Genomic DNA, 24,262 nt, shown 5'->3' on the forward strand with positions numbered 1-24,262 from the left:
CCCCAATGAAAATATCTCTTTGAAAATAAACCATTTGGGTTTTGTTGCTGTTGTTTTGGGATCTGGGTTTTTCCAAGAGTACTTGTTAGAATTCACCAAAAACCATGGAAGGATAGCTGCCCCCAAAGCTGAACTCCATTTCCAAAGTGTCCTTGCAGACATGGAGCATCTCCTTTGCTCTAAGTGGTGCCAGGATCTGACCCAGGGCTCAGGATTTTCAGAGGACAATCATAAGGGCTTCTTCACCCAAACTTTTCCCATTCCTGTGCTTTCCTGAACCCTTCCATCACTCCTGTGCTGACACATCAGCTGAGATATTTCCTCACAATGAGCTGGTTTGGCTCAGAGTTTAAATGTCAGAGAGGTCTTCAGAGCCCTGAAATGTGTGTGTGAATATTCCTGGAGAGCCCCAGGGGGAAGGAACTGCTGAAGTGCTGAGCAGGAATGTGGGAGGATGGCAGCTGGAGCAAAGTGTGGACAGGGAAGTTCTTAGGGAATGTGGCATCCAGCTCCCACAAAACCCCATTAAGGTTTAAACATTTGAACATTTTTAACCCCAAATGTCATTCTCACCTGACATCCCAGTGTTTCCATTTCAGATTTCCTGCTCACCTGCACGATCCTGGGAGGATGTGAGAAGCCACACACACACATTGCAATCACAGAAATTAATCACCCTGTTAAAGAAGCGCCTGGAGCCCAGGCTGTTTGAAATTCAAATGCAAGCAGTGTCACCAAGGGCAGGACTTCACTTAGTGGATGTACTCTGGCACAGGGCCAGTGGATCAGTGTCAGGGGGCTCCAAGTGGCAGTGATGGAGCACAGGCTTTCCTCTTTCCTCGTTCCCCTACTCCCATTAACACATGCAAATCATCTGCCTTGCTGTGTCTCTTGTTTTAGCAACCTCAGTTAATCCCCTGTTAACACTGATTTTTTTGTGTCATGCCCAGTAGACATTTAGGCACTCTATGGTTTTTTTTTTTCCTTTGGAGGGAGAGGGAAGAGAGAGAAAGGAGCCCTGATGTGGAGAGATGAAGAATGGCAGAGCACCAGATCCCAGGAATGAATGCTGAAGGACTTTCTCCTTCCATTAACAGCCTGCTGAGCAGTAATGCACTAAAATGCACAGCACAGAGGCACTGAGGCAGCAGAGGTGTTTGTAAACTCCTGAACACACTTGTCAGCTAATTCTCCTTTGTGGCTGGATCCCCATCCACAATGCTCTCTGCACATGCCATGGTTTGGGACATATTTTCCAGACATATGCCACTCACTGGTGGTTGTTAAATGCTCCATCCATAAACCATTATGTGCTTCTGTATTGAGGTTTCTCTGCAACAGGCAGCTGTTTGACAGGGAATAAACTCCTGAGGACAGCAGCAAATCAAATTAAATATATCTCCACAGAGCTATCATGGGGGGCTGCATGGCTTGATGGGCTGCATCAAGAGCAATAAACACACACAGGAAGAGCAAACCTGAGATAAATCAAGATAGTCCAAATGAGCAAAGAGGCAGAGAAATCACCAGTGCCCCCGTGAAAGCCATTAGGAGTTCCAATGATGATTTCAACAGAGCCACTATTTCACTCTCTGTCTGTGGGCAGGAAGGTTTTAATCCTATAAAAGTCAGAGATTATCTAATTAGTGTTCTTTTCTCCCTCACTTTATGAACTTGGTTATGGGGAATTACACTCACTGATATGCCAATAAATAAATTCACTGAGCAAAAAAAAAAAAAAAAAAAAAGAAAATAAATGGAACATGTTAATAGTTCAGATTTCATTCATTCTCTTTTCTAATATTTATCTTCCTAATATAAATAAACCTGTAAATTTTATTTCCTAATATAAATAAACTGAGTTTAGTATGGGCCAAGGAAAGAAAAGGGCCTGATTGCTTTGTGGAACAGAATCAAACACGTATTTGCCTCAAACACTGGCTTACTCTCATTCAGAATGTTTTTATAAACATGACAGCATGAATGTTTTCTTACCTCCTGCTTCTGTGTGTGCATCAAAGCCTACGGAAGACAGACTGGTAGAGACGCACTCTGTACCAGGGAGGAAGAGAAACAGCAAAAGAGATGCCAACATAGTGAATAAATTCCTCTTAATTAATAAATTTCATCACATTAACAATGGCCTAAGCGTAGGAGTGAGCACTTCAGGGAAAAAGCGCTCACATATCTTAATTCAATATATTTTATATCAAAAACCTGCTCTTTCAATACTCCCTTTCTCAGCCACTTGTGTCAGACTGAATAGACTCAAATCCTCAGAATTATTTCCTTCAGGAACAGAAATGATGAATCTGTGTAGCAGCGAGAAGAGCCTTGTTCTGCTTTAAAAGCTTTCACTCCTACATCACTCATTCTGTGAAGGCTCTCTCACCAGCACTGCACAGGCTCCTGATCCAGCTGGGAGCTGGAGTTTACAACACCACATTTCATTGGCTTCGTGGGTTTTCTCAGTGATCTTATCTAAATCAGCTGCATGTTAAGAAACAGAGAAATACTCTGTGTTGCTCTGCCTCACAGAGCAGTCCCTCATCATCAAACACAACTTGTGTTTTTCCGTGATGGATCTGCCAGGAATCCCTCCACAGGCTGCCTGGGAAAAGTGGGACAGAAGCAGGGGACAGCTGGGCTAGCCTGGTATTATTTTAAAATTTAGTCCATTCAGAAGTTCCTGTGCATCTCCATTCCTTGGTTAGCAGCAATTTCCAGCAGGGAGGAAAACCTTCGATATTTCTTTGGGGATGGAATTAGGAGGAACATATCAACTGCTCTGCTGTGTGTTACTGCAGCTTCACAAAATTCCTTTAGCACCTTCTCCCCTCACAGAGAAGGGTGGTGAAACTGGTGCTGTGCTGGTGACACTGGGAGATAACCAGGTTCTTGTGAAAGCTGCACAAATCTGATTTGAAGCCTCTGAAAGTCTTTGCTTGCACAGGCTCAGGGGAAATGTAATCAGACAGGTGAATTTTTGGAAGTGTTTAGCTGTCCCCAGCATGCTCCACTGCAGGCTGTGAGCCAGAATTCCCTCCCCAGCTTTACCCAGAGCAGGGAATTTTACCTGGATAAAATCAAACTGTCCTGTGACACCAGTCCTGCTGCTGGGCACCAAGGGAATAAAACAGGGCATGAGGGGTGGGAGCCAAAGCAGAGAAAAGCAGCAAGGCGAGTGCTGGGGTAAGAACAGCATCAGGAGATGAAAATCACAGATCTGATGAGGGATTTTAGTGGGGTGTGAAGGCTGGGATGAGAGAGGCTGGGGAGCAGCTCTGCAGAAAGGGATCTGCAGGAGGATCAGAGTCAGGGGTGTCCTGGGAGCCAGGGCAGCAAATCCATCCTGGGGTGCTTCAAAATATAATAATAGTAATAAAAAAATTATAAATAAATAAATAATAAAACCCAACCCTACTTATTGCACAAAGCAGCTGTGGCTGCCCCTGGAATGTCCAAAGCCAGGTTGGACAGGGTTGGGAGCAGCTGGGACAGTGGGAGGTGTCCCTGCCATGGCAGGGGTGGCACTGGGGGTTTTTAGGGTGGCTGTGCCATTAGTACAGCAGAGAGCTGCACATTTGGAGTGTGACATCAAAGATCTACGGTGCAAAATGTGTTTCAAACACGAGCTGAGGTTTGAGTAGGACTCAAAAGATGATTATTCAAAAATCCAATTAAAACTTTATCCTTTGCCTAAAGGCATCCTCTTAGCTCCAACATAACTCGTTAGGAGAACTTGAGTAGCAGTAAAAATATGAAGTTTCAAGGCCATCTCATCAGGAGAATATTCTCTAGAAAAAAGGCCACAACAACAGTTTATTTTAAAAATTTAATCAAACAGAATTTAAATATTTAAATTGCATTTTAAATACCGTTCTGGAACATGAAGTCTATCTAAGTATATTCTTAGATACAGACTGTAATAATGTAATGATTTTTTCCCAATTTAAAGTTCTGGCATCATTTCCTTTTCTTTTGTAATTAGGCAGAAACAACATGTGTCATTTTAATTCTCAGTCTTTCTCCACCACTCCCCTCAACATTCCTCAAATTGTGACTCTGGTTAAGATTCAGTAAATAATTCCAATCTAATCCCCAGTAGCTGGCTTAATGAGATGTCTGGTTTGAAAGTCACATTTAGCAGAGAATTTTGCAAATCTGTTTCAGTAAATGAGTTACTTTAATTTTCCTTCGTACTTTTCATTCTTTAAAAAGAAAGAAGGCCTCTTAGCTTAAACAATTTGGTAAAAATTACCTTTTTCTTACCATTTCTTAAAAATGGAACCATCTGACCAGGTACTGTTTAATTTATCTCTTTCAGCTACAGCTGCTGCCTTCCAGAGATTATCTTTGCTAATTCTGCCCACAATTAGATGATAAAGAGGAAGAGATGGATATTGATTAGTATTACACATAATATAAAAATGCCATACAACCTTCTGGTTTTCAATACTGAGCTGTTACAGTGAGTTAATGCATCCTGCAGGCAATTATGGCATCTCCAGGAACTAGCCACATGGAGGACAAAAAACCCAGAAATCTGCATTTGCACGTGATCATTACAGCCTTGGCAGCACAGAGATCTCAGGGTGTTTTTTTGGTTTAATAACTTGTCCAGAATGTCAGTTTACATCTTGCTGTGCCTCAGCATCCCCCAGTCCTGCCACAGATTTATGAAGTACACATTCATTTATTAGATAGAAATGGCAAAAAGTTGATTTTTTTTTTCTTTCTGAACAATTTTGGTTATTCACAGTAAAACCCAAAACTTCAGACTGACTACAAAATACCATTAATATAACCCACTAATGTTAATTCCCTACCTATAAGCATTTAGCTTGGAAGGGACACCAAGGCAATCCATAACCTGTGGCTGATGCCTTGATGGAAGGTTTATGGAGCAGCATGTGGAAAACTGCCAATTCAGTAAGGTGTAAGCAGACAGGGAGATGGGATAAGTGCAGGAACACACCTGCACTGCTCTTGGTCATCCCTTTATGTCCAGTTGGTCAGTCCTTTTTTTGAGGACAGTGAACATTTCTACAACAGCCCCAGGGGCTGACACCCTTGCTTGAGAAAGATTTGGCTTCAAATTTCTTGAAAAATTCAAATTCATTTGGAAGCAGTTAAAAAACCAGATATAAATGTGATGGCCCATTCCTTATTTTCTAAAGAAAACAATCCTAAAAGTGTTTTAACTGCTGCATGCTGAGCATAAGCCCTGACCCCTCATTCCTAGAGGAGTTTCCTCCAAGAGGCTGTAGAATCACCCTGCCCTTACCTTACTCCACCTTTACAACACCTTTGCACCCCTTTCCCCAAGGAGCAATTCCCACAGGGGGCACATTTTGTAGCTTATGACACTCAATAACTAAAATAAACTCCAGAGATAAACATGGGAAGTTTGTCTGCTTCAAGTTTCTTCTTCCAGCAGGACTCTGTGATGGGCCAGCACCTGCAAAGGAGCTGCAAACTGAACATGGCCCATCATTTGGCACAAATTATGTAACATATATTCAATGTACATAGGATGTAAGGTGCTATATTCTCTTGCACATTCTCTTTTCAAGGCTAAACAAACCCAATTCCTGAATTGTTCTTTGTATGCAGGTAGCACAGCACAATTTGGTTTTTGTAGTGATTGATGCAGTGAATCTTATTTGAGGCACTGAGACCTTTAAGTGTCTCTTGCTTTTTGGTACCATTTGAAATATGTAACAGTACTGTGTGAATGCATCAGGTATGCTACTCTTGTTATTCAACTTTTTCAGGGTGACATTAAATTTTTGTATTAAAAAAATTAATCTGATTTTCAATAAAAACAAAAAGGAAACTAACACAGATGATATGCCTTTTCCAATGTGCCTTTTCTCCTGTCCTGTCTTGCTGCCTTCTTCCTTTTTGTCCATGTTTCGCTTTCAGTACTAGCTTTAGTAATCCTGATAATCCTGTGTTATTGGAGAGAGCTGTTCTCTTTTAATGGCAGTTTAGTACTTGCACAGTTCAAGATGGTTCTCAGATTCCATGTTCATGTTGGGAGGTGGATGTAGTACAATGTACAGTAATTTCATTATTATAAGCCGCACCATTTTGACTAAAATTTTGATCCGAACCCAAAGTGCGGCTTATAATCAGGTGTGGCTTATATATGGACAAAGAATGAAAAGTTGCTGTTTTAGTTTGGAGGACAGGTGTGTGCTGAGAAAGGCAGGAACTTCTCTTTGAAATGGAGAATGTAAACCCCCTCCCTCCAAATTATTATAATTTTGACATCAAGGGGCTTTCAGGCACAGATATGGGAATTAGGAATAACAGTTCTTTACTAGGGAAATTAAAATAGAAATACAGCACTACAAAGAACAAACCCCAAACCCTGACACAGTCAGAGTACAGCCTGACACCCGTCAGGCAGGGTGTTGGCAGCAGTCCCATTCCATGGTGGCTGCATCCTCCTGCAGTGACAGATGTGGCTCAGCTGGAGCAGTGCTCCTGTACAAGGTGCAGTTTCCCTCCGCAGCTCCAGTGGGGATGTGGAGAAATCCGGTTTTCCTCTGGAGTCCAGTGGAGAAAGGGGCTCCCTTAGTGTCCCAAACCCTCTGTTTTTATCTTGGTAAGAAATGTTGGGCTCTTCCCCCTGGCTGGAGCAACTCCCAATGGGATGCAGTAATTTTATCAGTCCCACAGTGGGACTCAATGGCCATGAGCAGAAAATGACTGGCTGGAGGAAGGATGGGTTGTGAAAAGATAAAGAACACTGCCCTGCCTGGTTTCAATGGATGGCCCATTAGCAGAATATCTCCCAGGGAGATCAGGGTCACTGCCCCCACCCTCAACAGATGGTGATAGAACAGATACCTTTTATCACACTCTGGATTGTAATGTGCAGTTTATAATCAGGTGTGGCTTGTAGGATGTACATAGTGTGGGTGTAAGGTAACACCCATACACCCACACATTTGTATGGTTTTTTGTGCCATGATTTGATCCTGTTTGACTCTCATGGCTCACACAGAGCACACCTCAGAGCACAGGTCCCTCTCAACCCCACACCAGTGGCACAACGGGAGGCCTCGCTCCTGTGACAGAAAAACAGCCTGAGTTGATCATAAACAAGCCTAAGTGACAAAGCAACATAATTTCTATTGATTTGCTTTCAAAGGCAGGATGCAGCTGTGAAACTGAGATGCTTTTCTTGCAGCACAGCAGCTCCCACTGCTCGCTGAGGAGAGGCACTGAGAGCAGCCTCCCCTTTTTGCCCTGCTCACTCTGACAGAGGGTGTTCTTCACATCCTGTGCTCCTCAGCAATGGCTCTGCAGTGGCACTCCCTGACAGGGACAGAAAGGAACTGCATGTGTCTCTTCTCTCAGTGCTGTGAAGACTCCCTGTGACAGAGCACAATTCTCCCCAGGGATAGTTATTGCCCTGGTAAGTAGTGCAGATGGTGAATATTTAATTTTTTTATCCTCAGCATCTTTCATGCTAAAATCTCTCGGAAAAATCCAACAGAAAGAGAAAATCAATGGCCAGTGAAAGAAAACTAATAGCACTTAACAGCTGATGGCTTTTATGGGCAGCCTGTCCCACCTTCATCTCCAAATGATCCTTTTGCACTCACACTGGGGCTGTGATTCTGCCACAGAGCTCGCTGCAGGAGCTTTGGCCTCACGTTGCTAACTTGTCAATGTAACAGATGATGTGACCTCAGAAAGCACAACACAACCAACAACCACAACCACAACAACTGCTGAAAAGGAAACAGCTCTGCAGGTGCTGAGGTTCTGATGGAGACCAGATGTCACCTAACAAATGCACCCGGCCACAGGAGCTCCAGGGAGGTGCTGCTGCAGCTTTGCCATCTCCTTGTCAGCCCCACATCACAACTCCTGGCAATGCCAGCAGATGAAGTGGGTGCTGAGGCAGGGTGGTTAATTCAGTACCCAGAGAAAGGTGGCACCTGCACGAGGTGACAGGGACAGAGCTGATGGTGACATGCCCAACCACAGCTGAGAAACTCCTGGAAGCACAGGTGGGAATTTCCTTGCCATGCCCAAACACCAGCATCCATCCTCCTGATCTGAAGAGTGGCAGGAATGAAAATAGAGAGAAGCCTGCTTCCCTTGAGCTGTGTTTGTGTGTGAGATCTGCACAGGCAGGGCTGGGAAATAACTGAAGTGTTAACGAAGCATTAGCAGCTTTGCTTTCCCCCCCTCATAAGCTACTATCATTTCATGTCACTGAACCAATTCTCATACAATTGTCTGAGGCTCCAAGTGGAAAAAACTCATTATCCTTCGAGTCCAGCTGTTAAGAATATGGGATTATGTTGTATTTCCATCTGCAGTACAGCACAAGCATTAGCTCTTTTTGAACTATGGCCAGGAGGATGCAGATTTAATTGCCCTCACAGCTCCTCCTGCTTCAAAAATAAAACCATCTTTCAAAACCATTGCATTTTCAGAACTCTTGCACTTGAAGGAAGCGACCTGGTTCCCTCAAACTTGAAGAGTTGAACAAAGAGTTCTCTTGCTCTATTCCTGCCAGCCAAGAATGGCTTGTGTGTGTTTCTACAAGCAGCTAAATTTCACCTTGAAACCTGAGTTCCAAGGCAGTTGAGAAAGGTTTGAAAACCCAAGAGAATGGATCACTGTTAAAAACAGGAATGTCCTGTAGTAACTGTGGTGAAACTATTATCAAGGAGGGACACTAAGTGAAGGAGGGGAGATGCTGAAATCCACAAACCATGATTTATTGAGAAAATTTGTTTTATTGGTTTATAAATCACACCTACCTCTTTATTAATAAAGCTCTTTATCAACTTAAAACATTACCAGAGCAAAAATATATATATTTAGAAACTGATTCTCAAGTAACAATCTGGCTTGTTCTCCTCTCCTATTTGAACACTTCCTTATTGCTCATTAAATTTTAGCAGCCAAAACATGCAAATATAACATACCATACTTGCTGTACTGAGATCCTGATTTTTTCAACATTAGTGATAGATTTTTCCATGCTATAGCAAAGCAAGGATTCAGTGAGTTTTAATTTGAAAAGGGAAAATACCAGGAAATTTTACTTGAGATTTTTCTGAAGGTGCAAAAGACAGATATTGTAGAAATAACAGACAGATATTGTAGATTGTTGTTTTGATAATATATTTGACCCAGAATTTACCTTTATTCCAGGTTTGGTTCTGAACAATCTATAGCAGCATTTTGATGGAAAGTGCAGCTCCTTTCAAAGACAGCTTATACAATTTCTCACCAACAAAATAATGTTGGCTCAGGTGTTTTCCATTCAAGTTACCCTGGGCTGGAACTGAGGAGGATTTTACTCTCCATGAACACACAACTCCAACTCTGCACACACCAGAGGTGATTTAACCAGGCTGAGTCCACAAGACCCTGATAACCCAGGGAACCCTGAGATATCCGTCCTACAAGGTACATTCTGATTTAGGTAAAGACACTGCAGATGGTTGCAGCTTCACAACAAGGAACATTGATTCTGAGTGCTCAAGCTACTGACTCACAGCTTGCTGTTCTGCTGGAACTGGGACACCAAGGCCAGCACCTGCTCGGAGGCTCTGACCTGCTTGGAGCCCAGGTAGAGGGCACTGTTGGAGGCTGTCTCCTCCAGGAAATATCTGTAGTTCACCATCATGCCACAGGAGGCCCCGATGCCCCGGGGGCTCGTGTCCCCCATCCAGTTTATCCTCCAGAGCACCGAGCCGTTCTGCAGGTGGAAATTGGCCACGGGGTTGAGGGCGTAGCCTCGGTGCTTCTCCCCGTACAAGTACCAGGCACAGAGTCTCATCAGGGGGGAGTGCAGCACCCCAGCCAGCTTCTCTGACCTCACCCACTCGTTGGTGTTCAAGAGTTTCTTTAGTGTTTCGATGCTGGAGTCTCCTGTGATCTCAGAGATCTCCTGCCATTCGGATTCTGTAAAGAGTTCATTCCTTCCCTGCTCTTTTGCTTGGGAGGAGAGGAGACCAACGAGCCACTTGGTGAATCCTGGGATAGGTGAAAGTGTGGAAAAAGCCTTTATCTGAGGAAGTTCTTTCTGCAGACAAAAGGAGAGGAAAAATAAATCATGAGTTCGGTTACAGTGAAGTTGGAGTGCAAGGGCAGCTGACGGCCTTTGCTTTTTGGCAAGTGAAGACCAGGGAATCTGAGAAGGAACTGATATACATGGACACAAAAAAAGGTAAAAATCCCCCTGGCAATAACAGGTTAGTGATGAGAAGGGAGCACACAGAAAATTGTAACACTGACTGGATGCCATTTCTCACACCCCATCTCTGTAGAAGCACTTGTGCAGTACCTAGCACCACTGGGTTCTGCTGTTATCCTTTTACAGGCAGAAACAAACAATTAAACCATAAAGAAGTGATTCTGAAGAGCATTTCTTTTAAGCAGACATCCAAGTTTTGAAAGCCATTTAAATACTATTTATTTTCATATGTAATCATCTCTTTTTTTAAAATCAAGAGCAGTTTATTATTTCAGTCTACTGTAAAATCATGAGATACTATTTGTAGATTTTTATGGAAAGATGTATTTCCTGAAGTTTTGAATAAAGTTATTTATACAAACCAGCTACCTTTCATGATATTCCCTAAACCAGCAAGAAATACAGACCATGTGAATATCCTTTTTTATTGCAAGTGCAACACTTGGTTTAACCAAGTAAAATTTGTTCTCTGCTCCTACTGATTTCTGATTAAACCCTGCTAACTATGAAAGTATGTAAAGCAAAACATACATAAGGAAAACTGTCTGTTAGTTAGTGTAAGAACAAACTCACTGTCACTCAGAATGAACAAAAAATACATCCTGGAGGAGTGGGGCAAGGAACAGAGGGAACACAGAGCTGAGCTGAAACCAGCCCAGTGTTGGTTTAATTACTGTTCCAACAGAAGAAGTGGTAAGAACCAAGGCATCCATCAACATTACAGAAACATCTTAATGTCAGCAGAAAATTGTCTTTGAATGACTGCAAATGGAGCTTTTTCTACCTGGAGGATTAGCGAGGTGAGCATTAAAAAGCCATCAGGGCTCAGCCGGGGCTGTGTGAGCTGCAGCTGAGCTCCATCTGCAGCCTGCTCCGGGAATCAGCCTCGGGGAACGCTGGGGCCAAGCCCCACCTCTGATCCTCACAAAACCTGCTCCCTTCCCACACAGCTTCCCAGGGATGTGCCTCTGTGCTGTGCCTTCCGAGCACTGTGACACTCTGCAGTTTGGGGACACAGCTGCATCACCTGCACAACGTCACTGCCTGCCCTGAGCTGAAGCTCCTTGGCTCTTGTTTAGATATGTCAGCTTCAGAATTCTTTGGGACCAGGCAGGGACAAGAAATGCAGAGCAAGTTACACCTTAACAAAGAAATACCCCATTTCATCTCCTTAGAGAACCAGATAAAGAAAACCAAGCAAATTATTTAAAACACTCATTTCTGTATCTGATTGAATAAAACATCATTTTTGTCATCAGAGCTCCCAGGAGATCCTGACTGGGTCATGCTCACAACTGCTACAACTACCACACTGTAGGATAGTGAAATTCTAGTAAAGAAGTAGAAACCAGTGAAGCAGAAACTTGTTTCCACTAAAGGACATGATGATACTTCATTTTTAAGAGTAATTCCAAAGCTGATGTCTTTAAGCTGTGAAATCCAACTATCAGGTTTCCTTGCATGTGCATTTCATAAAATAAAAGAAGTTCCTTTACAGACACTTCTTACACTTTTTGCTCCTGAACAGAGGTAACAAGGCTCTGAGGAGCTGAGCTCTGCCTGTGGCTTCCACAGGGTAACAATTCCAGTCTCATCTCCCAGCCTGCAGAGCCTGAGAGCACCTGTGCCCCACCCACAGTGACAAAAGGGACAGTGGATTATTTCTTCCCCTCTCCCTGAGGTAAAAACAACCCCTGCAAAGTTCCTGTAAAATAACTGACAGGGATTCCTGGGGAAGATGACTGCTCCTTGTTTATCACCACTTTCAGCAGTGACCTGTTCACCAAGACAGCCCCAAATACTTCACAGGAGGTTACTAGCTCTTACTCTATTAAAACCACAAAATGGGAAATGGTGGGGTTTTTATTTCTCAGGCAGATAAGACAGGGGAAAGTGACCCCATTCTGAAGTACAGTTCCAACTACCAAATATCTGATAAAAGCTTTCTTTAGAAGCTTATCTGAGGCATCCATTTCTTGGGGAAAACTAAATAAATGCACTGGAGTGAGCACATTTATGTTTTCCTAAATTGATGTGCTGGTTTCTGAGGCTATTGGTGGAGATCCATTAATGTTTCCTTTCCTGTCAGAAACCCACACACCATTAAGAAACAGCTGCTAGTTTTGGTTCAGGGTAGATTTCTGTGTTTGATTGTTGGTTTTTGTTGTTGTTTTCTTTTTCCTTTCCTTGCAGAAGAGCACAGATTTCTTCCATTATCCATATCTCATCTGAAGCTGTCTTACACTCTGAAAGCTGCAGTCCAAGGTCACATTTTTCATCAATGAAATCAAAGCCTGTTTTGGAAATTATGATCTCCTCAGGTCACCTAGATCAAATTAAGGTAGCAATTATCAACAGCCCAAGCAGAAAGCTAAAATCTGCCACCAATTGTTGAGTATTCTATTGAGTCACACAGCAGCTATCAGTTTTCTCCCTCAAATGCCACAGGCTATAAAATCCTAAGCAGTTTTCTCAAAGGCTTCAGCACAGTTATCTGTGTCTGTCATCTGCTGACTGAATTGCCACGATGTACCTTCTGCAGAGCCACAGCCTGTTTCGAGTGGCTGTAAACACACTGGGAATTAAATGTCTGGCTAATGAGAAATCCATCCACCTCCTCATCACCAGCACCTAGCAGCTTGTTAGAAATTATCTGCCTGCACTCAATTTGGGGTTTGTTTGGTTTTTTTGCAGTTGTCTGAAATAGTTTCAAAATCCAATTCATTTCTTGGAACAACACAAGCTTCAATTTCAGAAATACAAGAGATCATTTTTGTTGCCTGCTCCCTGCTTTATATCCATTAATATAAACAAGAGACTGCATGGAATGCCTACACAGCCTATTCCCAGATTTGTACAGGGACAACTGGGATCAACGTGGGATCAGTGGCCTAATGAATTCATCCCCAAACAATCCCAACAGGATATGCTCAGAAACAACAGAAGCCTGCACACAATCCCATTCTGTATTATCTGTGTGTAAGAAACTGCCAAAAACTCAGTAACCTGCTCCTGAGAGCAGCACAACTTCTCCCAGGATGCCCCTTGTGGGTGACACCAGGTCCAATTCTGATCTCCAGAATATCCCCCCCACCCTTCACCCAATTATAACAACAATTCCTGTGGAAAATACCAAATCTTTATGTCCAGGTAAAGGTAAAGGATTCCAACTGCAAACTGTGCACACAGAGAGGAAACAGAGGATCCCATTTTGTGCCTCAACTTCATCCACCTCCATCTGCTTCAATCAGTGAGTCCCAAAAACCCAAAAGCAGCCATCAATTAGTGCACAGTGCCTCAAACTAACAGTGCTCAGCGCTGGGGTGTGAAATCCTCACCAGTTTTCCCAACAATCCTAAGAAAAGCCCATCTGCAAAGAATGCTGGCAGTAGGGAATCAGTGCTTGGCATCCTTTGAAGGGGAAGTGCTGCCCCACACATGCTCATGTTGAGCAGAGTACATGACCAGTTCAGGCAAATGAGCAAGATTTCTAAAAAATTAAATTCTATTTTACTTGTGTATCAATGAGATATTAAGGAGTATGGTACTAACTGGATTTATAGCCATCATTTTCTAGTTTAGCTCAAGGTTTCAGTGCAGTGTTTTGAAATCCTGTCAGATGAAGGCTTTGGTGCAGAGGGGTTCTCAGCACACTCCTAACATTGTGCTTGTCTTTTCCTGACCTAATGATACACATTCATGGCAGGTCCAATTTGGAGTTCTCCTCACTAAGAATGACACCTGGGATTTCAGTGTGGAGGTTACAGTGGCACTTACAAGTACAAGTGTCAGAGCAGGTTACACTAAGGTAGAAGTCAGGTAAAGGATTTTTACTGGAGGATAAAAGAAGTTTTAAGAGCTTGCAGCACCTTGGGACAACACAACTCAAACAGAATTCTGCAGATCAAACAGATGTCCACAAAAGTTAACTCAAATGGCAAGTTATAAAAGTGTCTTAATCATCAATTTAAATAAAATGAAAAACAAAATCCTCGACCCTTTCAAATGGTCTCCTCTTCCAATGCATTTTATTACCAGCTAAATTAAAGGGAGTCTCAGCTTCTGTAACCTGGAAAACTCAGTGATTTAGCAGCAATTGAAAAAAAATTTTGTTTATTGCAAAGCCATGCAAAGTGATATAAAATATCCTCTTCTTATCAGAGACCTCAGCCATCTATTTTTACAAAGGCTGCTGGATGCTGGCTTAATGAGATGTAATTTTTGACCCAGGACGTTTTTGCTGAGGCTGGATGGTTTCAGCTGCTGTCACCAAGCCCACTCAGCACTCCTGTGCACCATTTGTCCCTCCTGAAGTGACTGAAACACTGCTCCCAAGAATTATGTCCAACCTGAATAGAGACAACCTTGGCAAGTCCTTTGCTTGCACCTGAGCAGAGAGAATGAGAGCACATGTGTGCAATTAATCCACAGGAAAAGGACTTCCAGAATTTTGGGAGCCAGGCAAAACAGGCTGCCAAGAGTGTTTACTCATCACATGCCCTCAACAACCCTGACTCTGTAGGAATTCCACAGTGGAAGTTTTTTGAAGCTGAGGTACAGAAGATTTTTCTCCTCTGAGGGGTGAAGTCCACTGAGATGGGAGGCACAATGTTTGCAGCTGAAGCTGAACCAGGAGCCCTTGTAGAAGAGCATCAAATAATTGTGGGAACAACAGGACAATGACTTAGGGTCACTTCACAGATGTAAAACAGTGGGAGATGGTTCTTGCACCATCCAATACAAATTTGAGGACAATACTTTGGAATGAAGGAGGAGAAAGCATGAAGGAGTGGGAAGAACAGGAGAGAAAAAATATCAACATCAAAGAGTGAAGAAAAAACTGTCAGAGAGCCACATCCACAATGGATAAATATTCTTGGATTATCCTTTCTCTCTTCTTCAGCCTTAAAGTGGTTCCCTTCCAAACAGGAATGGTGTAAGGGCAATGCACAGAGATTATTGTACCTTTAATCTGAGCATGCAGAATATAAACAAACACCTCAGTCCATGCCCAGTTTGTCACACAACAATTTCCTACCAGCACGTTTTTCACAACACTGTTAAGCAGTGTAGGAAATCTGAGTAGGGAGGAAGATCTCCAGCTTTGGCATTGCATGGAAAGCACTCAAATTTTCAATATTAAAGAAGTTGTTTAAGATTGAGGGATTAATTTTATGTTTAAAATGTTTTTAAAGGCATCTCAGCAATTTCAAAACCTGCATTAGGTTTTCTAAGCATGATGTGTCTGTTTGCCTTTATAACTCACAACTCTGCTGGTGTTGCAAGCAATTAGTGATGGACAAATACAATGTCAATAGGGTTATTTTATGAGAGCAACTCAATTATCCAAAAATTATTTTTCAGATGTGAAAGCAGATAACTCCATGAATTCATTCCAATTTCCCCTCAGTCAGGATCAGACAGATGGCATGGCCTAATTACACCTGGACTACTGCACTTTCAACAATTAATCTAAAAGCCATTCCAAAAGCAAGAAGCAACAAAATGCAGCCAAAATATCCATTAAAAACAAAATTTAAAAAACCCCCAAAAAACTTCAGGGCAGCCAGCTATGATTCAGCAATTAAATAATCTATCACTTTCTGGCAGTAGAAGTTTGCAGCATCCAATTTGAAGATGTTTTTTTAAGTAGAACTGAAGTTCTAAATCACAGAGCATTTTCCACATATCGTTACCAATCCAGATGTGCAACAGTGAATATAAACACAAGCAGGGATCATTACTTTTAAGTGGTAACTTTGTCAGCAATTTAAGTAATAAAGACTATTAAATAAAGTAATGTGCTCAGTGCAGGAATGTGACTGTCTCTTTCACACCCCTCTGTAAATGAATTCTCATTCCTTTCTCCAGGTGCTTGGAAGAAAGTTCTCCAAGTACTAAAGGAATTAACAACAATCCCTTAGCATGAATGATAAAATCTAAATTCAGAGAACTGACTGGCAAAAAGTAAAATATTCTTTTGACTTTTAAGACATTTTCTTTACTATACTGCAAGACACTTGGACAAAGAAATCTTTTTCCTTTTTATTTTTCTCAACAGGTGTATTCAGGGCACACATGCACACTGCATAAATAAGCAGTGGCAATTCAATGTAATAAACAAAACAATGAACTAATTAATGGACAGGAAATGTTTCTGCTCCTGGAGCAGCTGTAACATTTTGGAAAAGGCACTGGCAGGTACTTTGAAGAGAGAATATCTTGATCAGGCTCTTCTCACTCAACTGAGAGCCAACAGTGAATTGTATCAGGGAAGAACACAGCTGTGTCAAAGCAGCTCCAACAGAAATGTTCTCATTTGACTTCAGGCAAGCACACAAGGAATTCACAGAGAACATTCCACCTGTGGAACAGAATCTACATCTGGCATCTCAACCAAGAGCAAGAAATGCTCTTGCAGCTCTCCACACCTCCACAGGCTGCTCTGGGAAGAAGTTCCAAGTGTAGGTGAAGCCTCAGCAGCTCCTGGGCTGAGCAGTGACATGAACTGAGAACTAAACCATGCAGGACAAACAGAGCCTGAGCCCCTGCCACACCCACCTGCAGCTCTCTGACAACTCTTTTGATGAGGTGAGTCCCGAGTTCCACCCCCTGCAGGCCCTGCTGAGTCAAACTGATGGAGTAGAAAATTGCTGTTGTGATTTTCTCTGTATCTTCTGTCTCTAAAGGCGGCACTTCTTTCACTATGGCCTGGGAAAACAAGGATTAAAAATTATTAAAAGTAAAAATTAATAATAGCTATTATCATCATTATGGAGAGGCTTTTCTTTCTAAATGTGTTAAGATTGTCCCCACTGTTTTATTCATTGACAATAAAAATCTAATGAAAAAGTAGGAAGAGTTGCTTATTCATTAGGAAGTGCAGGAAAAAACTGTAACATGGTTTAAAGTTTTCAGAAGTAATTGCAACCACTTTGAAATTTTAGTCTCATTTTCTCTGTATATTTCTTATCTTTTCTTATTGTTCTTGCTCTTGAGCAAACCCTCAAAATTTCAATTTACATAACACACAAGACAGACAAAATACCTCTGCAATTCTTCCATGCCAATTCTTTCATCTCTTGAAAGATGAAAAAAAAGCAAGTATTTCCAAATTATAGGGAATTGTGGATTTTTTAAAAAAAGCACACTGCAACCTGAGTACCAAATGCCTCAGTGGCTGTACCTGGATGTTGCTGGAGATGTCACTGGTGAGTGCCACGTGCAGGACAATCAGTGGCTCTCCTGGGATGGCACAGTGAGAAAAGAAGTAGCACCTTCTGTATGCCCCAACTCGACGCTTCATATCAACCCAGTTTCTGACAGGGTGCACAGCTTCAGAACTCAAGGAGAAAATTGAACAAGAAAATTACTATTGTTGTTAATTTATTATCATTATTATCATAGCTATTGTTGTTATTATTTCATTTAAAATAGAGCTCAGCTGCCCTACAAGCTCAGCACTTTTCCCACTGGTGTCAATGACAAAACTTTCCAACCAAACTCACTCACTAGTGTGTTTGCCAAATTGTCTCAAAGATTAATTAAATATTACTAATTATTTTTATTTGGAAAATTCAGCTTGTACAAGATCTCTTTGCCTCATCAACACTTAAGTGACATACATTCAGAACATTCTAGAGATTATTTCTTCTTCAAGATTTGATACAAGGTGGCCCACCACATAATTTAGTAATTTTCAGCTTCATCACAACGTTGACTATTTGACAGAAATCAATGCTGTAGATTCACAAATCGATGTTATAGATTCACAAATCAATGTTGTAGATTCACAAATCAATGTTATAGAGCACACTGTAGAAAAACCAAGTAGTTTTTATATGTAGTTTACATGTAGTTTACAAGTGATCCTGGGCACCTCACCAGTTCCTCTGGGAATGTGGGAAGAGTAACTGAGAAGGTTGGAAGAAAAGACAGCACCCTAAAAGTGCAGTGTGGGAGCTACAGATCAAATTATGGCACAAATTATCCCTTTTACTCTTTACTTCAATCTGTTTTTAAAATTGGGCTCCACATGTCAATGCAAATATTTCATAATTATGCTTGGTCTTGAGAACAGTGGATCTCTGCAGTCCCAAACCTCTTCCTCAAGGTCTCCATCCATTCTCCAGCACTTACTCACTAATTTTCTGGAGCACTTCACAAGGTGATTGCCAGGTGACCCGTTCCAGGTTGAGGAATCCTGTGCAGAACCACTCTGAGAGCATGTTCTTGAGAACTCCATTCATTTCCTGCACACAGAACCACAGTGGGGTGAGCTGCTCAGTACATGGAAATAGGAGTAAAGATAACCTTGATTGATCCAACTGCAGCACTGGGAGCTTAAAGGAAATTTATGGATCTGTTTGGGAAGATTAACCACAAAGTAGTGCAGGGCTGAACCAAGGAAAATCCCTGAAGGGACTGTGTAGTGCAAGCAGGGACAGGGAGATAAGGCAAAACACTGTGGACAAAAAGCAGACAATGGGTAAAAGGTTTTGAGCTCAGTAGCTCAGATTTCAATACCATGGAAATATCTTTCAACAGGATGCAGACAGAATTTTTCTTCTCTAAAAACATGAAAATATTCGAGCAAGAAAAATAAAACCCAGCAGCATAAGACAATAGAAGTGAAAAATCAAACCAGCTTTGGAACAGTATGAGATGAAACCCAACTGTAATGTCAAACCCTTTCAGAAACATTCATTGTAATTGTGATTTTTATATTCTCTACCAGTTTTCTGCTGCCTGTATTATTAAAGATTTCCTGTCTAAATTTATTTGGATTTAACAAGTATTCTTGAACTCAGCACAGCATGAATATCCCTAAAAGAGATCCCAGAGCTTGTTTTTCTTTCTTCCACTTGCCTTGTACACAAGACACAGTGTGGTACCAGCACCAGCTTACCAGCAGCCTAATCAGAAACGTGGGCTTACCTGAAACTAACTTAATAACCACTTATTTCAAAACAAAAACTCTTCATCTTCCATTCAAACCTTTATTAAGTAGCTACTGCTGCACATAAAAGAGATCAAAATTAAGCTCCAATGTACTTTAGCTTGCTACATTAAAGAGAAACAACTGGAAAAAATATAAATCTGATCAGAAAATCTAATAAGTTTTTCCTAAGTTCAGATGTAGTTTCAGGACTGTCATAAAAAGCAAAAGCATTTCCTATTATGGTACTTGTCAAAAGACACACATCACAGTAGATTTCTGCTGGCCAAAGTAACTGCTACAAGTATTCCAAGACTGAATAAAAGGACAAGTTTATTCCTTAACATAATAAAAAAAAAAAATCAAACCCAGAAGAAACAGCCACTGTCCTCCATGATGATTTTTTTTCAATGCCTTTTTCCTCAACAAATATATTCTGATTGGTTTGTTTGTTCTGACTTTAAGGTACCTCCCTTGTGAATCCTTTCTGCACAGCTCTGAAGATTTAGATAATAACCATAAATCACTCTGGTCAAATATCCCTTGGTGTAGTGGAAGTCTCCAGGCATTCTGTTTCTGTAGGGGCAGACTGTAAACCAGAGAAATGGGCTGGAGTTGTCAGATGTGGGTGAAAGGAACAGAGTCCTGTGGCTCTCTTGTCATCCACGTGCTTTTTGAACAGCCCTTCAGCTGCAGTGCAGCAGGCAGAGGTGGAACTGGCTGGCTGCACTCCTGCTGCCAGCACTTTGTGCTCTGCATGTCCTGCAGTGACAAGGCTCAGACAGCACAGACTGCAGGACAGTGATCCTGCATGGACAAGGGGACAGTGGAAGCACTGCAGTCATCACTCTGCTCCTCTGGAGGTTTAACAAGGGATGCCAAAGGAACTGAGGCTGTTCCATTGCAGAGCCACTGCAGCTCTGTAAGCAAAGAAAAAAGGGCAGCAGATGTGTTTTCAGTAATGATCTGGGGAGAAGGAAATACTGTTTATGGGGAATTACAACTCACACAACCTGTCAGCTGTGAATGATCAGGTTTTAGAGAACAACAGGGCACTGTGGAGGAATTTGAACAGCTCCAGGTGGAAGGGACCTGCCACCATCATTGGGCCTGGAGCACCAGGACATGAGGGAATGGCTTCAGATTGGAAGAGAAAAGGTTTAGATGGGATAGCAGGAATCAACTGTTCCCTGTGAGGTTCCCCATCCCAGGCCAGGCTGGATGGAGTTTGGAGCACCCTGGCACAGTGGGAGGTGTCCCTGACATGGCAGGGGTGGAACTGGATGAGCTTTAAGGTCCTTTCCAACCCAAACCATTCCAGGATTCCACAATCCTGTGCTGACAAAACTTTTCAGTGCAGAAAGACATAGAAGTTTTCACTATCCAACACTGTTTAATTCAAGTCATCTAAACAAGATTCTGACTTGTGTTTAATATCTCAGTGTACAGGACATTCCCAGAAAGCTTCACTCCAACAAGGACAGGCTCTTATTTTGCAGATTTAGTGGCAGGTTCTCTTATTTTGTAAATTTAGTGGTACATAAATTCTTGTTTTCAATTCAGAGGCCTTTTTAGTCATAAAAATTACATCTGCAACACTTCATTAAAAAGAAAAGCAAGCACATTCATTATCCAGCATCCCAGTCTTAAATTTGAGCAACAAGACATACTGAGATTAGTATTTCAAATTACCAGCTATACTTCAATTTCTATTAGCCAAGCCTAATAAATTGTGATTATTTTTCCTCGTTGTGTTCTTGCTACAAGACAGCAAATTACAGCATTTTTAATCTTCACATCAAGTACCTATTTTGTGGGCAACAAATGGGAAAACTCTTATGAAAACTTCCAATTAATTACTTTTTATTAAGAAGAAATGCCTCTCTGATAAAGGAACTATTTCACTTTCCCTCTCAAACTACTAAATAAAATACCCCTCACAAGAGTTGAGTTTTCCCATTTTTTTGGAATAAATTTTAAACCTGATTTACTTGATTTGGGATTTACAGATCTATTCTGATATTGCCAAATATTTGAAGGTGTCTGTACTGGGGGGTTCATTTTGGGTGGGGTTTTGGAGGTTTTAGTTGGTTTTTTTCCTTACAAATTACCTACAAGATCTACATAAAGAATATCCCTGGTGAGATACTGAAAAATATCCCCACCAGCAAAACAGGATTCAAAAGTGACACAAATTAAAGGGTTTCTGCGTTTTTATTGCTAATAGCAATTATTGCAGTGATAATGGCAGTGCTGAAAACTCTCCTGGCTCTTGTGGTTTATTTTATTGGACATCTTATCCTTACAATTAAAATCATCATTTCTTCCCCCCACACATTTCTGCTCATTTGGACAATGAGTAAATTGTGCCCAAGCACTTTCAAGTGACTTAATCACTTAAATATAATATTTTACTGCAATCTGTTGAACAAACACAAAACAGAAATCCTTCATCACCCAATATCTGAGCAGTCCAAGCTGCTTTTATGCTGATGGTGCTGAGGAAATAGAAAAATATTTCACATTTACAACACAGCAATGGGCAATCCCGGTTTTAATTGGTCTTTCAAATTACAAAGTAAAAAATAAGGATTGACTAAGAAATATTTTAGACTGAGCAAAACCAGGAGGCCACATAATACATTCTGTAATTTTGCACCAGCATCAAGGAGATCCATTTAATTTTATTCCCACATTTCCTTGCCAGTGCAGACACAAATATACAGAGGTTATAAAACTCTTCTTGCACTTTTGTCTTTATGTTAGAATTGAAATCAACTCTGCACTAATGAAATGGCTACCCAGGACTTTTGATAGGCAAATACCAAACACTTTTTTATAGAGAACTTTTAACAATGATGGTGATTCTTTATTTTTCCAGTAGAGCAACACAAGACCAAGATTATAAATACACTCCAACTACTGCTTAATTATGGAAGCAGGTTTGCAGATAAATCAATTTGACAAAAATGCTCTCTTTTTCATTATCTTTTGCCAGCAACTTGCACTTTTCACTGACTTTTTCTAAATCATATGGAAAGATGAAGAATATTTTAAAAGCAATCGTTGGATGATTTGCTACCTGAGATCATAATGTTGTGAATTTTTCACCAGAATCATATTTCAAGGGCTGAAATATAAGTAAGCAAGCAAAATGTAACAAATCTCAAGAGGAAAATGCTGGCACAGAAAAAGTAAAGTGTTGCAGGTGAGAGGGTTCTGAGCAGCTGCACCCATGAAACAGAGTTTCAGCAAAATTCACTCTGTGCCTTGTAAGAGCTCATCAGAAATTCAACTGTTTATAAGGACAGTGGAAAATCAGTGTCCTGTGGTGAAAAGAAGGAACAGAACACATGAAAAGAACATAAGAGAGGGAGGACAAAAATTGAAATGGCATCATGAAAAATCATCAAACCCAGCTTTGCTGTAAATTAACTTTTAAAACAATGTATTATGTGCCCATTGCTGCACAGCAGGGGCCACTTCCCTGCTGAGTGTCAGCACAGGCAGCTGTCACTGCTGCCATGGCCTGGGGAAGGGTTCACTCTAGAGAATGACACTCCAGGGTGTCTCTCTGGACAATCATGGAATCATTTATTTTGGAAAAGGCATCTGGGATCACCGAGTCCAATCTCTGACCCATCATCATCTTGCCAACCAGACCATGGCACTAAGTGCCATAAGCAGCGGGTTCCTGAACGCCTCCAAGGATGGGACTCCACCAGCTCTCTGGGTCTGTTCCAGTGTTTAATCAGCCTTTATGTGAAGAAATTCCTGCTGATGTCCATCCTGAGCCTGGCCTGGCCCAGCCTGAGGCGTTCCCTCTGCTCCTGTCCCTGTTCCCTGGAGCAGATCCCAAATCCCCCTGGCTGTCTCCTCCTGTCAGGGACTTGTGCAGAGCCAGAAATCCCCCCTGAGCTTCCTTTTCTCCAGGCTGAGCCCCTTTCCAGCTCCCTCAGCCGCTTTCCATCGGACTTGGCCTCCAGACCCTTCAATTCCCTGAACCCACTCCAGCACCCCAATGTCCTTCCTGACCTGAGGGACCCCTAAAGACCCCAGCACTGACTGGGTTCGGACTGCTTCGAGCAGGAAGCCCCAAACCACACCCGCACAGTCCCTCAGAGCCACCCAGGCCAGCCCTCACCTTGACGTGGGGCCCATCCACCGCTTTACTCGCCAGCCCCTCCATCAGGTCTGCCCTGAGCTCCACGAGGAAGCGCAGCCCGCCCTCGAGGCGGCCCAGCTGCTGGAAGAGCCCGCGGTACTGCGGGTTCAGGTAGTAGCGGAGCCGATCCTCGGCCTGCAGCAGCGCCCCGGGCTCCCTGCGCTGCTCGCGGGCCTGCAGCACCTTGGCGGCGGCCTCGGCCACCCGCCCGTGCTCCACGCCGAAATCGCGGGCCAGGCGGGTGAGGAGCTCGGCGCGGGGCGGCCCGGGCTGCAGCGAGCGGTAGAACCGCACGAACTCCGCGCCGCGCAGCTCGGCGGGCGGCACCGCCTTCTCCTTGGTCTCGTAGGGCGGCAGCGGCGGCACCGAGCGGCGCAGCAGCTCCTCCATGCCCGGGGCAGCGCCCGACGAGGGGCGGCGCGGGCCCCGCGCGGCCCAGAGCAGCGGGCGCGGGCCCAGGCGCGGGCACAGCCGCCTCATCCCGCTCAGCGCCGCAGGCCGCGCCACCGCCCCCGCGCAGCTCCGCGCGCGCTGATTGGCTGCGAGCGCTGACTGACAGCGCGCTCTGCCAATGGGAAGGCAGAAGAGCGGGGCGGGGCTGGAGGTGTGTGAGGGGTGTGCCGGCCGCCATGTTTAGTGTGGCGCTGTGAGGTCACGGGCTGCTCCTGCTCGTGGCCTGGAGATCCCCCGGCACCGCCCTGGCCTCAGAGTGCACCGTGCCGCACTCTGGAGCCATAGAGTCCCTCAGAGTGCACCGTGCCGCACTCTGGAACCAGGGAGTGTCTCAGAGTGCACCGTGCCGCACTCTGGAACCAGAGAGTCCCTCAGAGTGCACCGTGCCCACTCTGGAACCAGAGAGTCCCTCAGAGTGCACCGTGCCCACTCTGGAACCAGAATGTTCCTCAGAGTGCACCGTGCC

At 43.0% G+C, this 24,262-nt stretch overlaps 1 protein-coding gene across 1 annotated transcript; it reads right to left on the reverse strand.

The window, feature by feature from the left end:
- Positions 1-8,751: 8,751 nt before the first annotated feature.
- Positions 8,752-23,823, reverse strand: MLYCD (malonyl-CoA decarboxylase). The gene is made up of 5 exons (XM_033069881.2): positions 23,323-23,823; positions 18,380-18,492; positions 17,427-17,583; positions 16,802-16,951; positions 8,752-10,069 (listed from the first exon to the last, which is right to left on the reverse strand). Exons 1-5 carry the CDS (start codon positions 23,821-23,823, stop codon positions 9,536-9,538), a joined length of 1,455 nt encoding a protein of 484 aa, XP_032925772.1. The 3' UTR covers positions 8,752-9,535.
- Positions 23,824-24,262: the final 439 nt, after the last annotated feature.

This window comes from Catharus ustulatus, chromosome 11 (assembly GCF_009819885.2).
Source record: "Catharus ustulatus isolate bCatUst1 chromosome 11, bCatUst1.pri.v2, whole genome shotgun sequence".
Classification (NCBI taxonomy): domain Eukaryota; kingdom Metazoa; phylum Chordata; class Aves; order Passeriformes; family Turdidae; genus Catharus; species Catharus ustulatus.

Coding starts and splice junctions, on each gene's coding strand:
- MLYCD (XM_033069881.2), bottom strand. CDS start 23,823: ATGAGGCGGCTGTGCCCGCGCCTGGGCCCGCGCCCGCTGCTCTGGGCC. Junction 16,952..17,426: donor ACATCTCCAGCAACATCCAG/GTACAGCCACTG, acceptor TTGTTTTCCCAG/GCCATAGTGAAAGAAGTGCC. Junction 10,070..16,801: donor GAGTTGTCAGAGAGCTGCAG/GTGGGTGTGGCA, acceptor TTTTGTCTGCAG/AAAGAACTTCCTCAGATAAA.